Here is a 14,778-nt window from a genome sequence, read left to right on the forward strand (position 1 = left end):
TCCCATTAACTGGGGATCCAGCACCCATTTCCTTGATGGCAACCCATGGCAGGACCTGTGTACAAGGTAAGTAGGCCCTCATATCAGGTCCTTGGCAGGTGACCTGGGGTGGCCCTCTGACCTGGTGTCGTTAGGTGCTGCTGCCCCTTTATGAGCTGCCTGGGGGAGATCCTCTAGTCTAATGTCATTTTGACAACCTCATTGAATCTTTTAAAACACTAATTTTCTGTGATGTTACCTCCCATTCTTAATAAAACATTCTATCTGTATTCAGATGTTCATAAAATGTTCTTATTAAAAACAAGAATAATATGTTTAACTCTGAATTATTATACTAGGTAGTCACTTGCTGGTCCCTTTTTGATTCCATTTTGGTGCATGTAATAACCATTAGGGCTTTGGTCATTTTCAGACCACACACCAAATTACACCTTCATAGTTTTCTTAGTTTTGTTACCCCATATTTTGCATTGCCTCTGGTTCCAGCAGTGGAAAATTTAAGCCTTAGTGTTGTGTAATAATAGGCATTTAAAAAAAACAAACAAAAAGATTAACTGAGAGGTAAGGAATAGTTTTGATTTTTTCATAAATTTCCTAAATATACACATTCATACACAGTTCCATAGACTAAAATGTACTTTGAATGGACTTACCTTTCTCAACAAACCACTGCCTCTGGTTTGGTAGGTCCCTTTCCACTTTATCCAGCCAAGACACTGTTCAGCATCTTTTCTGTTTTCAGCACAGTACTTGTCAGTGAATGCTCTTGAATAGCCAGCAGCAGCCACAGCCACTTTTCAAGGCAGAAGCCTGAATTATATATAATTTTCTTAAGTTCTTGACAAACATGAGTGACTAGTGAGCCACTTACAGAAGTTGTTTTTTTATTTTTAAGTCACTTTTATTGAGGTATAACTTATACAAATAATTTATTTTAAGTGTACATTTCAATGAATTTAAGCTAATTACAAACATTAACCACCAGTACAGTCAAGATAGAGGACATTTCTGTTACCACAAAAAAATCCTCATGTTTCCCTTAATAGTCAGTACATGGCCCTACGTCCCGGCCACAGGCAAATACTAATCTGCTTTTTTGTAACTGGCACCATATAGATTAGATTTGTTAACTTTAGAGTTTCATATAAATGGAATTAATACAGTATACACTCTTTCGTCTGGCTTCTTTTGCTCAGCTTGGTGTTTTTGAGATTCTTCCATGTTGCATGGGTTAGTAAGTAATCGGTTCCTTTTTGCAGCGGAGTATGGAGTATTCCATTGTACGAACATACCAGTTTGTTCCGTCATTCATCTGTCGGTGGACTTTTTTGGTTTATAAAATAATTTGTAAGGGTCTTTTTCAGTTTATAAAATAATTTGTAAGCGCTAGTAATTTGTGTAAGAGTGTGAAACCCATGTATAATTTGCCCAACTGTAAGGATTTCACTCAAATCTTAGGGAAAAATTATACTAGTGAATCTTCAAATATTTTATTTTTTTGCATAGTTCACTACTTAAATATATTTGAGGAAACTTATAATGTTTGGTGGCATTATGGTTTAGTATATAATATGCTATGTTTGCCTTCTGTCCCCCCTCCCCCCCCCCCAGATATGCAATACGAGAAAGCAACAGTGTCGTAAAGATATTTAAGAACTTTAAGGAAAAAAAATCATTTAAACCAGATTTTGGAGCTGAAAGTGAGTGTTATTTATATACTACACATTTTTAGAAGCTTTGTAATAACTTGAAAAACATCTACACAAAAACCTTCTTGTTCTTTTTAGGTATCTATGGAGGCTTCTTACTGGGTGTCAGATCTGTAAATGGCTTAGCTTTCTATGACTGGGACAATACAGAACTGATACGCAGGATTGAAATTCAGCCCAAACATGTGAGTTCCCTCCATTGTTTTTGGAATGTTGTGTCTTTGTGATGAGCTCTGGGTCCCTGAGACCAAGAATGGTCTTGTATCCTACTGTCTTTGTTCCGTTGTGTTGGGCATGGTGCCATTTACCTTGGGATTACTGAGACACTCAGAATTGTGATATTAAAATAAGGCAATAGGTGCTGGTTATTTTGAAAAATATAGAAAATTATACAAGTGCCAAGTGCTTTTCATATTTTAAATGGCTTCTGACTGAGTTAAAAAAAAACAAAAAAAACATGCTTTAAAGACAAGAAGTCTTGAAGTCCTTCACTCGGAAAGGCTGTTAGACTTCACTTGGAAAGGCCGTTAAAGTCCCCACTCATTTCAGAGAGTCTTTCCGTGCTTCACCCAACAATGGCTGTTTCAACCTTAGGTAACTGTCTCCAGTGACAAAAGTTTTCTACCTTTCGAATTGCCTTTGCCTCTGTGACAGCTTTCACTGTCAGGAAATGATCTGTGGAGACAAATCCACCTCCTTAGGGTCCTGTTTCTGTCTTCTGTAGCACCTACTCTCAGTGGGCAAAGGGACAAAAATTGGTTTTTGTGGGGTGAAAAAACTTAACTCTTTTTCTCTATAATGTGTAAGTATTAGTATGTATATACTATCATTTAATATATTTACCATATGCATATGTATTATATGTGAATAAACATATATACAGTAGTATCTGTGATGTAGAAATTTCATAGTGGAAGGTGAATATGAAAACAGTGTCTAAAAAAGTTCAGGGGGAATTGAATTAACACTGTTCTAGAACAGTCGTGAATGGGCTACTCCCCCGGTAAATGACAGCACACCTACTGAACACTGACAGCTCTCCTTCCTGTCTCCCTTCATCTTTCCATTTCTAGGCTGAATAGAACAGAACTGCCCTGTGCACCTTCCCAATACATTGATATGTTCACTACACCTTAATGTAAGACAAATCTGGGAGAAACAAAGTGTATGCAGTTTATCATATCCACTCAGAAATCCAAAATGGTTTGTGTTTTTGTTTGTTATGTTGCAGATTTTCTGGTCAGACTCTGGAGAGCTGGTCTGTATTGCCACTGAGGAGTCATTTTTCATCCTTAAGTATCTGTCCGAGAAAGTCTTGGCTGCTCAGGAAACACATGAGGGTGTTACTGAAGATGGCATTGAAGATGCGTTTGAGGTAATCACATCAGCACAACCTTAGCTTTGTTTTTAAGTGATTTGAGTTCTTATAACAGAACTTCATTCGTTTTAACATTTTAGTATAAATTAGGTTTGGGGAAACTAAGCATTTAAAGAGTTATGGTAAAAATTAAAATCTGGGTTCAGAGATCAGGGTCTGAAAGAATTTATGTTTAAAAGAAATTTGTGCTTTGATTTTAGGAAATCCTTAGATTAACTTTGGTATCTTTCATTAAGGAAATTAGAAGGTGTTTTGGTCTTAAGACAATTTGGCAGAGTGATTTAAATGAGCTTTCAGATGGTGAGGATAAATCATCCATTGTGGGATGTCTTGGAAGATTGTATGAAATACTTATTATGCCAATTTCACGTGTGTTAGGAGTTTAGTTCACAGCTTTGGCACAACAATGAGATTTTACATTACAAATAGTCATGCAGGATTCTGTTCTTAAAGGAAGACAGAAGATAGAAATTCCGAAGACAGATTTTCTTTCTCGAAACAGGAATTTGCTTTTTGTGTTCCTTACTTTGCCTTATCACCCTTAATTATACTCCGTTTTTTGTTACTGACGGGATTTCTAATGCTGAATAAGGTAATAATAAACTTTCTTTTCTTCTTGTAGGTTCTTGGTGAGATTCAGGAAATTGTGAAAACAGGGTTGTGGGTGGGCGATTGCTTCATTTACACAAGTTCTGTGAACAGATTAAATTATTATGTCGGAGGAGAAATTGTCACCATTGCCCACTTGGACAGGTAGTATCATTTTGCTTTTGTCTCAAGCACCTAAATTTAAAAGTATACTTTTTAAACAAAACCTATTGCTGACTTGTAGGACTGATAGGCCTGATTTTTCATTGTTGTAGTTTTAGTAGGTTGGCAGTTGCTAATCAGAATTACATCCATCTACAGGCAAGATTTTGAGCTGGCGGCGAGTGTGCGTGGGACCTGTGTGTGTACTGATTAGGGTTTCTAAATTTGTATCTGTTTCTTACACAGAACGATGTACCTCCTGGGCTATATTCCTAAAGACAACAGGCTTTATCTGGGGGATAAAGAACTGAACATCGTTAGCTACTCCCTACTGGTTTCAGTGCTGGAGTACCAGACGGCTGTCATGCGGCGGGACTTCAGCATGGCTGATAAGGTCCTTCCCACTATTCCGAAAGAACAAAGGACCAGAGTTGCACACTTTTTGGAAAAGCAGGTAAGAGGGTTTTTTTTTTTTTTAAATTTAGTTTATTTTTTGGTGTTTCTTAAAACCAGCAATTCAAAAGGATGTTAATATGAATTTGAAAGGGTTTATTTCTTAATTGACTCTGGTTTCCTTACGGCAATGGAGTTTTTGTATAAATTTAAGTCACTTGTTACACTCTTCCTTCTCCTCAGTGTACGTGGCACCCCATGTAAATGTTGGGGGTGATTATCAGTCTTCCCTTTCTGTAGACTTCTTTTCCATTCTATTAATATTTTCATTTCTGTAATGCAACTTTCTCTCCTAGCTGGCTTTATTTTATTTTTTTTTATGGTAAAACACAGACAACATAAAATTTACCATGAGTGATATACCCTTTTCTTAATGTGGTGTTTTTAAGTCAAAATTATATGTGCATAGTTTTACAAGGCTTAAGAAAAAAACACCCCTCCCTCCCCTCATTCCTGCTCTCTAAGAGGTCATCACTTTTAGTTCTTTCAGCTGATTCTCTTTGTATTTATTTCCAGATTCTGAATAACATACTTATATTGATGTTTCTCAGCCTTAGGGATTTCTTATGGCTTCCCAGTTAATAGAAGATGAGGATTTACTTTTCTCCCTGCTGCCCACTTCTACCACATACATGCCATTGCCATTTTCCTAGTCCTTATCCTTCCAGTATAGTTACGTCATGTTTCTGATTAGATCAGTATTCGACCTTTACGTTATTGTGGCTGTGTAAACACTGTGTACAGCTAAGCTTGTGGTGTAGTGTAGCTTTCCCTTCCTGCAGTTTGTTTTCCCTGAAATTAATAACTGTCTCTCCTTTTATACTTGGCTTATTTTTAAATACATTTAAATATAATATTTAAATATATTCTCCCTACTCTGCTGGTTCTTCAGATTTCCTTAAAATCTCCTTCCACTATGTTTAGTCGGCTTCAGTCCGAACTGGTTTTCCTGCTCTCATCATGGATAGTCTCCCCTCAGCATCCTGTTGGGCCTCCCCTTTGCCTCCCGCGTTGGATCGATTGTTTCCTGTGTTCTCTATCTTCTTTCCTGGTTTACGTCCTAATTCTGCTGTAGCATATCCATAAATATTTTTCTGAGAAAGAACTTACTAAGGTAAATAAATTTTTTGTGACCTTCACTACCTGAAAGTGCCGTTGATCTACCCTGAAGCACAATTGACCATTTAACTGGATATAGACTTCCAGGTTGGAGGTAATTTGCTCTCAGAATGTTAAAGACTTTGTTCTCTTGCCATCTAGGTTCTAGTTGTTATCGAAGTCCAAAGTCATTTCTATTCCTGATTCTTGATACCTGATCTGTTTTTTCTTTTTCGAAGCTTTTTTGGATCTTGTCCCTATTGTTCTGCGATATCCTGATAGTCGGCCTTGAAAGGCATCAATTATAATTCATTCTGCTGGGTATCAGATGAACTCTTTTAATTGGAAACTCCATGTCCTTTTGAGTTTGAAACATCATTTCTCTGATGCTTTCCTTCCTTTGTTTTCTGTTGTCTCTCTTTGGAATTGTTATTCAAATGGACCTCCAGAACTCGTTTGCTCATTTAGTTATTCTTGGACTTTTAAAACCTTGTTTATGGGTAAAATTTTTTTCTTTCTCTGAGGATGTAATAGTTTTTTGTTGTTTTGAAGTTTTCCCCCTACGTGGTAGGCTTCTGTCAGGCTACTGCTGTTGGTTCATTTTGATCTCTGTTTTTCCTGTCGAGATTCTCGTCAGGTGTCCGATGAACCTTGGGCTCTCACTAAAGAGTGGAGGTCTAAGAAGCGGATCAAAAGGTCTGAGTTTATGGCTGGGCTTGTTGGGTATGGACTTACAATTTGTGATGTTGTTGGGCCATTTGATGGGGGAACCTCAACGTCAGGATCTTCATCTAATGGGTTTAATTAATAACTCTTCGTTTATTCATTTAATGAATTTAACGAGCACTTAACATTGTGCCAGGCACTGTTCTAGCTGACAGATAGCCCTCATTGACATTTTAGTATTTTTAAGTCATATCCCTTGGGCTGGTTAGTTTACAGAGAAGCTCCCCAATCACCACTATTCTGGGGGCTAAGTAGAAAACAGCTCAGTGTCTCAGAATTTATTACTTCATTTAGTCTCAACATCCATTTTCATAATCTCCTGTTTTCCTTTTGATACTCGGGACTCTTTCCTCAAAGTGTACAGGGTGTCCCTCAGACCTGAGACCCCCTCCTCCAGAGAATAAACCTTGTGTTTTGTGTGTGTGTCCAGGGGTGTGAAGGAGAGGAGTGGGGACCTGTGTTGTAACTGCTTCTCATGTAGACTTTCAGGCAGTTCTCTTTGTGTTCGCACTGCCCTTCAGGAGACACCTTTGGGGATTCTGAGGTGTGAATCGGGTGTTTCTATGCTGTCTTCACTCCTGATGTAAGATTAATTTTCTCTACTGTTTTAACTGAATTTTATACCCTGCCACTGGATTTCCAGGTTCCAGAATTTTGCTACTAATGTCTCCTCTGCCTTTTTGTGCGTTGTTGAAAGTTTATGCTTTTAAAGAAGAATCCCTTTACTGTCCTTTCAGGGGGGGATATGGAGAACGAAACTGTACAGTCAGTACCTCGGTACTCATCGGCCTCAGAACTTGTCAAAGCCTATACTCATTGCATTTTGATAAGGAAAAAGTGTTTCAGTACTGGGTGCCTGCTCGGGACTCTTCACACTTGCTGGAACTTGTAGGAGTCAGTTTTGGTACTTGTTTCGGCACTAGTTCCGAGTGCTGGAATGAATTGATGACGAGTACCGAGGTACCACTGTGTTTTGTCCACCTGATTTCATCCGCTCTGTCTTTGCCTATGTCTGACTAGTTTCACAGATGTTCGTCTCCCACTGAGATTTTATATTGTCTACCTCAGTGCTAGGGAGGAAAAGTGCAGGTTATACAGAACGCCTTGTTTACGTTGTACTCATGGGCAATGAGGAAGGGACAGCTTGTATAGTTTGGGAAATTAAACATTTTAAACATGATGGTACAGTCATCCTGAAGATCCTGCGAACAGCTCAGAAAGCTGTCCAGCATCTCCGTTCTGACCATCCCATAACTGGTGAAGTGTGAGCTTTCTGCCTAACATACCTCTTCCCTAGAGTTGAAGACCTTGCCCATTGGGTAGACCTCACCAGTACTGTTTGTCTTGGGAGAGAAGCTAATTTAGAAATTACAGTAGTTTTTTTTAAAACACCTGTTCCTGATGACTGGAGTGGAGCATGGGAAGGAATATTTGCTGATGAATCAACTGAACATGAGACCAGCACTCGGGGCATAGGTAATGACACCTCGCCAGTGTTAGGGCCTGAAAGCAGATGTTTGCTCAGTGACCTACAGATGACAGGAAAGTGGGACATTTCACATTTGACTTCCTTTTCTTTGAGGCACTACTAGGCTAGATGATCTAAGACCCTGCTTAGTGAGTAGATTACCAACAGCCTTCTTTTTGAAATGACTCTTATTTAGTCAACTTTCTAAAATCCTTTTTTCAAATTTTTATTTTTTACACTTCTGATTTTACTACTTGTTTTACTTGAGTGTAGCTATCATTGGTCAGCTTCCACTGCTTGGAGAACAGTGGGCATTGCATTGCATGACTGAAGTTTATCTCCTAGGGTCTTATCAGTTAATGACTTCTTAATTTTTCTCTATCTTCTCATGAGTATTTTGTTATCTGTTACTTTTGTATGATTCAAGTAATGGGCTTTCTATGTCAGCAGGGTATTTATTAGTTTGAAAAGGAAATGGATGATTTTTCTGAGTGCTTGTGTATACACTACGTTTATATACATAAATACACACACACTTTTTAAAATTTGTTTAGGGCTTCAAGCAGCAAGCTCTTACAGTATCCACAGATCCTGAGCATCGCTTTGAACTTGCTCTTCAGCTTGGAGAACTCGAAACTGCCTACCAACTAGCTGTGGAAGCAGAGGTATGTACTAGGAACTGACAGAAAGGTCAGTATGTGCTTCGTTGTGTTTAGTATAAATTGTTATTAAAGTTACCTGAAGTGTAAGTTAGACTCATTTTGGTGAGGTTATTGCTTTTCTTTGGTCTTGTTAAAACATGCATTATGTTAATATTTGCATAAATTACATGGATTATATTGGAGGTATTAGCATTCTAATTTGTTTAAGAAAGAGTGTTTTCAAATCTTATAGAACAGGGGTGTCACACTCATTTTCACTGGGGGCACATCAGCCTCGTGGTTGCCTTTAAAGGGCCAAATGTAATTTCAGATCCTTAAAGTTAAGGAGTAGTTACATTTATACAGTCCTAAAATTATTTCGGCCCTTTGAAGGCAAGTGCGAAGCTGATGTGGCCCCTGGCAAAAATGAGGTTGACACCCCTGTTATAGAAGCTCTGTTTTGGAAGAGAAGGAATGATGTGAGATAGTAGGTAAACTAGGCTGGGAACTCGTTTTAAAAAAGAACGCAGATATAGCAGTAATTTGCCAATATCCAAAACTACCGAGAAAGATTGGTTTTAAAGAAGGGTTCTGACATCTTGATAGTTTAGGGACACTTTTATGGATCTTTGTGTATTGAGGGATTGCAGTTGAGATTTAAGGCTAGCACTTACTGGTAAATTATTTTCAGATGTGCAAACTAAATTTTAGCTATGTTAAGCTTATCCAAATGTGCTGCATTTTGAATTCTGAAAAGCTACAAATGACAGACATTAATTATTAAATATCTCAGGACACAAGAAACAATTTTCTAATCTTTTAAAAATGGTATTAAATCACTCATTAAAATGATGGCAGTCTAATTACCTTAAAACATCTATAAATGGTTTTTGACTGTAATTACAAAATAAAATACAGTGGGTTGTTGATTATTCATGTATCATTAAACTTGATTTGTTTGAATTAATTTTGAATGTGAATAACTTCCATTTCTTCATTATACATTTTGTCATTACATTTTATTTTGATTGATAGAACCAGGTTAACAAGCACAGCTGAATATACAGGGTCCAGCACAAGGAATACCCCTTTTTAATTTTCATTTCTTTTTTTTTTAAAGATGTTACTTAGTTTTAGACAGAGGGGAAGGGGAGGAGAGAGGGAGAGAGACATGGTTGTGTGGTTGCACTCGTGCGCCCCGTACTGGGGACCTGGCCCGCAACCCAACTTACGTGCCCTGACTGGGAATAGAATCCACGACCCTTTGATTCACAGTCTGGCACTCAATCCCCTGAGCCACACCAGCCAGGGCTTACCCTTTTTTATTACAAAATCATAAGCATGTAATTCTGTAACGTAACAATATACACTCAAGCATACCATGTGACATTTTAGATGAAATGTTCAAATTAAAACTATAAAGTATTACACTCATTACCCTACCAGCCACTCAAGCAGGCCTTACTTCTGCTGGATCCTGTGTGTGTGTGTGTGTGTGTGAAATCTCCCATTGTCAGCACAGTGTTGTTCAGGATAATAGAATAATGTTGATGTTGGAAATTCAGATGTTTATTTCCAAAGATATTTTAACTTGGAAACTTTCTTATAGTCGGAACAGAAGTGGAAACAACTTGCTGAGCTTGCCATTAGTAAGTGTCAGTTTGGCCTAGCCCAGGAGTGCCTGCACCACGCACAGGATTATGGGGGTCTGTTGCTGTTGGCCACCGCCTCTGGAAATGCTAGTATGGTGAACAAGCTAGCAGAGGGTGCAGAGAGAGATGGCAAGAATAATGTGGCATTCATGAGCTACTTCTTACAGGGCAAGTAAGTAACCCAAGGTGTGAAAGAGGTGGGCATAGTAATTAAAAGCACTCTTGGCATTGACTTTGAGGGTGGTTTTTGAAGAGGATTGTGAAGAATAAACCCTACACAGAGATCTGGTGCCTGGCCAAATGGTGTCGCTAGTGGGGGGCAGTGAAGACAGTGCCCCGTCGGCTAAGGATGCTCTTAGCACAGTTGTCTAAATGTTTAAGGAAAATGAGCTCTTCAGGGAGGCTTAATTGAGAGAAATTTCTCAATAGCCCTGCCACTTTCTGGCTAAAACATTTTATGATGGCAGGAGGTCATTTGTGCTGTTCCAGTTGGGAACTAAATGGTTGATGGTTTTACCCAAATCAGGTAATTCTAATCTATTCGTGGCAAGAATAAAGGGAGATGAAGATGCCAGTTACTCTCAGATTTGAGTCCAACTGAAAATCATAAAAATGTCCTATTTTTAAGTCTGTCAGTTAGTGCAAACCAAATCATTTCAATAGTAGTTGACCATGTTATGAAATAAAACACAAAAGTATTCATTAGCCTTGCCCTACATGGTAACTTTTTAAATTCCATGACTTTATCATAAAAACTTTGAATGTGCACCCCAGTACATGTATTCATGTTTGATATTTATACATTTAATACATATTTATTATAGACAATATATTTTTTTAATTTGTGTAACCTATTAAGACTAGATCCACTCTTCCTTACAACCCAAAAATCCAAAAATATTCTGAAGAGTTTTTTTGTAACTTTTATTTGATGGCAAAACCTGACCAGAACTCTGAAATACTTGTTACCTTTATGCCACTGGGTGTGTTTTTATGTCATTTAGTTTTTATGTTGCTGCAGAATATTAATGTTTCATTTCTATTTGATAATATCAGTATATTAGGTAATGTATAGTATATGTACTGTACTACCTTTCTAAAACCCAAAGAATTCTGAATTCTAAAACACATTTATCCAACTCAAAAAAATGAAAATAAGAAAGAAAAAATAGACACTTGGGTTATTTTCTTACTGGACACCGCTGAATTGTCCAGCACAGCCCATGTTGGAGACACCACCCTGTATTCCTACCTGGGAACCTGTTCGTGTTCCCTTATCTCCTGAAGCTTTTAAAAGGTGCTTATCCCAGCTGCCTTAACTTGCCTTGAAAAGCCCCTTTCAATTCCTCTTAGGAGTTGTTAAAACAAGGAGTTTGAAAATGGTCACAAAAGCTTTCTCACCCTTCGCAACACCTGCAGTCCACTGATTGTGGAACACACTGGTGATGACAAGTTAATGGCTCAGTGACAGAAACGAGGTGCTTGTGTGGGAGTTGGGGAGGGAATGCTGACGTAGCATCACTAAATGGACATTCTCTTAATGTGTTAAATGCCAGTGTTGAAGCACAGTGTTTATTCTTGGCAACATCGCCTCTCCTTTTTAATCGTTAGGCTTGATGCTTGCCTGGAGCTCTTGATTAGAACTGGACGACTGCCAGAAGCTGCCTTCCTGGCCCGGACTTACTTACCCAGTCAGGTTTCAAGGTACAGACTTGTAATTTTAGGAAGAAATGTTTCGAATAAAAACAGCACATGTATTTAGTCTCCCTCTGGTCCCATGATATCTGTATTAGGGTGGTGAAACTCTGGAGAGAGAGTCTCTCAAAAGTCAATCAGAAAGCAGCAGAATCCCTTGCTGATCCAACAGAGTATGAAAACCTTTTCCCTGGATTAAAAGAAGCCTTTGTTGCGGAAGAATGGGTGAAGGAGACACATGCCAGTCTGTGGCCAGCCAAACAATACCCACTCGTCACGGTGAGTGGCAGACCTCCTTTGGTGTGACTACAGGGTGAAAGTGCATTCACAACTCAACATTTTGAACAATACTACATATATTGTTGGAATAAAAGCTAATATCTGGGGTTTAAACCTACTTCGTAGATGAATTACAACTTCAAAATACTTCATTTTATTATTGCTTTGTTTTCTGATAGCCAAATGAAGAAAGAAATGTTATGGAAGAGGCAAAAGGCTTTCAGCCCTCGAGATCTACAGCTCAGCAGGTCAGTAGAATGCTAATGAGATAATCTTGTTGAGATTTGTTGATGAACCACTATCTCCCACTTCCTAATCCTGATCAAGCTTCCCTGGGGCGGGGGGGGGGGGGGGGGGGGGGGGGGGGGGGAGTGGACTTTAAATTCCTGAACAGATTCCTATGTCTTTATGTATCTATCTGCACTTGGGCTTTCAGGAGCTCGATGGGAAACCTGCTTCTCCTAATCCTGTTATCATAGCATCCCACTCAGCCAACAAAGAAGAAAAGGTATGGCCACCATCCCCCAACTTCCCCTTGAACCCCAGCCTCACCCTTCCCTCTCCTGGCATGTCTGCAAGGTGTGGGGCCTCTGCATTTTAAGTGATGTGATCAGTCTCCGAGCAGGGGCTTGGAAAGGGGAAACCCTTTTTGATTGACTGGAGGCATACCTCCTTTTATTGCACTTCAGTTACTGTTTTTTACAAACTGAAGGTAAGCCCCCCACCCCAGCAAAAAGATTGCGACTTGCTGAGGCTCAGATGCTGGTTAGCATCTCTCAGTAGTAAAGTCTTTTTAAATTAAGGTATGTGCATTTTTAGACATAATGCTACTTCACAGACTAGAGTAGGGTGTAAACATAACTTTCATGTGCACTGGGAAACAAAATTGACGTGATTGCTTTCATTGAGCTCATGGTGGTGGCCCGGAACTGAGCCCGCAGTAGCGCCACGGTGTGACTGTATCGTTTCAGTTCTCCTTGGATCAGGGATCAGAACTTTTCTTTAACCTAGTACAACTCACCCTCTTCTTCCTCTTTGTAGAGTTTACTTGAACTGGAAGTAGACTTGGATAATTTGGAATTAGACGATATTGACACAACAGATATCAACCTGGATGAAGAGATTTTGGATGACTGAATAGTAATGTTTCCCATTACCCGACTGAACAGATCATTATTATGGACAGGTAGTAGTGGTCACCCTGGCCACGGTGCTGGGGCCTCCGAAAAGAAACTCCTTAGATTTTGATAAACTCCCTTGTTGTTTTAGGAGTTTATGTGTAGCATCTAAGTCATTGTGTTATTCCCTTGTTAACTAAAATAGACAGGGGCTTTTTTTTTTAAACTGTCATTAGACCATATATCATAAAATCTTTTGAATTATTAAAGACACTTCAAAGTTTCCTTTCTAAATAATGAAAATAGACATCTAGTTTTACAGTGGTGGGCCAGAACTATACCTCACTGTACAGATCATTCCACATTCTCTTTTCTTTGCGTCACTAAATCATCACATTTTTTTCTTGGCTGTACTATAATTCTTACAGTATAATTCTCTTAGCCTCTTCTCTTAACCACGTATCATTATTTCCCACAATCTTGAGTGCCTTGGTCCTCTCCTGCCTTGCATCGATTGGAATATGGGTCCGAAACGCCAGCTCCTCTGACCTCCTTAAGCTGGGCTCTGTGACACAGAAAAAGGCATGGTACTTTTTTTCCTAACGCTACACTTACCTGATATGATTAGAGAAATTAATATCCAGGCACTCAAACACACACTTCGGCTGCGACCTCCGTCCCCCAGAGTTCGAACCCCCTCTCCATGAATGCAGCCGCCGCCGCCCATCCTTGGTGTCCGCAAAAGGCATTCACCTGTGGCAAACCTGAGCCCGCGTGAGCAGGACCAGGCCCCAGGGAAGAGCCTAGGGGGGCCGCTGGAGCCACGGGGGCCAGGGCTGGGGATTTTCCTGGGGGCTCTCTCAGGGCCCAGGCACCCTCCCTCGCCCAAGGAGTGCCCACACCGTTCCTTGACCTCCTCAGGACACCTGCATCCCGGGATAGGAGGCCCACTGCCTCCACGGGGCTCGGACACATGGGGCCAACGTGCGAGCAACTGGCCTACGTGGCGGCAAACCCGCAGACCCCTCCGTCCGGTCCCCACCACTGCGAGGATCCCCCTGTTCTTCCATCCGTAAAGGGTTCTCCCTTTACGGATGGAAGAACAGGGGGGAGGCCCCCAGCAGATGGCTTTTGTCCGAGCTGCGGCTGGCTGGTTTCGGGCCAAGACGCGGGGCTGCGCAGGCACAGGCTGGCCCCCCTACACGAACCTTCTTCGGGGAACCATGCCCCACCCTTGAGATATCAGGCCAGGTTCACAGGGTCTCTGGGCTCGTGTCCGGGGAACTGGAAGCCCTCCTAGCCACCCAGAGAACCGCGTGTTTTCCCGTGGACCACACTTGCCAGGAGCTCTTCCACCCCCCCAGACAGAGTGCCCAGGGAAGACCTGGGGAACTAGGGCAAGGTCGGGGGGCTGACCACAGTTCCGCCCCAGGTGGAGCGGGCCCAGGCTGGCAGGACTCAGGCCCACGGACAGGTTCTCCTTGGGGGACTCAGGCCTGCCCCCCACCTGGGCGGCTAAGAGTCTTGCTTTGGCTCAAACTGCCCCACCCTGTCCCGAGGCAGCAAACTGCGACCCAGCTGCTTCCAGTCTCTAAAGTCTGTGCTAAACTATGCCAAAAGGGACTGTGAGCGCTGTGACCTCGGTCCCCCAGAGCTCGAACCTCCAGCTCCGTGAAGGCATCGAAGGCGTCCTGTCCTTGGTGTCCGCTAGAGGCATTCACCTGCAGCGAACCTGGGCTTGTGTGAGCAGGACCAGGCCCCAGGGTGGAGCCTGGTGAGGCTGCTGGAGCCACGGGGGCCAGGGCTGCAGA

At 40.9% G+C, this 14,778-nt stretch overlaps 1 protein-coding gene across 1 annotated transcript in view; it reads left to right on the plus strand.

Moving 5' to 3' along the window:
• COPB2 (COPI coat complex subunit beta 2) overlaps nucleotides 1-13,120 on the plus strand; it is a 34,818-nt gene extending 21,698 nt beyond the window's left edge. The window contains exons 11-22 of the mRNA XM_024565743.3: nucleotides 1,612-1,700; nucleotides 1,788-1,894; nucleotides 2,941-3,084; nucleotides 3,710-3,840; nucleotides 4,084-4,291; nucleotides 8,137-8,247; nucleotides 9,833-10,047; nucleotides 11,487-11,579; nucleotides 11,669-11,849; nucleotides 12,029-12,097; nucleotides 12,286-12,357; nucleotides 12,891-13,120. Coding sequence (XP_024421511.2) covers nucleotides 1,612-1,700; nucleotides 1,788-1,894; nucleotides 2,941-3,084; nucleotides 3,710-3,840; nucleotides 4,084-4,291; nucleotides 8,137-8,247; nucleotides 9,833-10,047; nucleotides 11,487-11,579; nucleotides 11,669-11,849; nucleotides 12,029-12,097; nucleotides 12,286-12,357; nucleotides 12,891-12,986 — 1,516 coding nt within the window. The 3' untranslated portion in view covers nucleotides 12,987-13,120. The remainder of the gene's footprint in view (nucleotides 1-1,611; nucleotides 1,701-1,787; nucleotides 1,895-2,940; nucleotides 3,085-3,709; nucleotides 3,841-4,083; nucleotides 4,292-8,136; nucleotides 8,248-9,832; nucleotides 10,048-11,486; nucleotides 11,580-11,668; nucleotides 11,850-12,028; nucleotides 12,098-12,285; nucleotides 12,358-12,890) is intronic.
• The last annotated feature ends 1,658 nt before the right edge of the window (nucleotides 13,121-14,778 follow it).

This window comes from Desmodus rotundus, chromosome 8, assembly GCF_022682495.2.
Source record: "Desmodus rotundus isolate HL8 chromosome 8, HLdesRot8A.1, whole genome shotgun sequence".
Taxonomy (NCBI): Eukaryota; Metazoa; Chordata; class Mammalia; order Chiroptera; family Phyllostomidae; genus Desmodus; species Desmodus rotundus.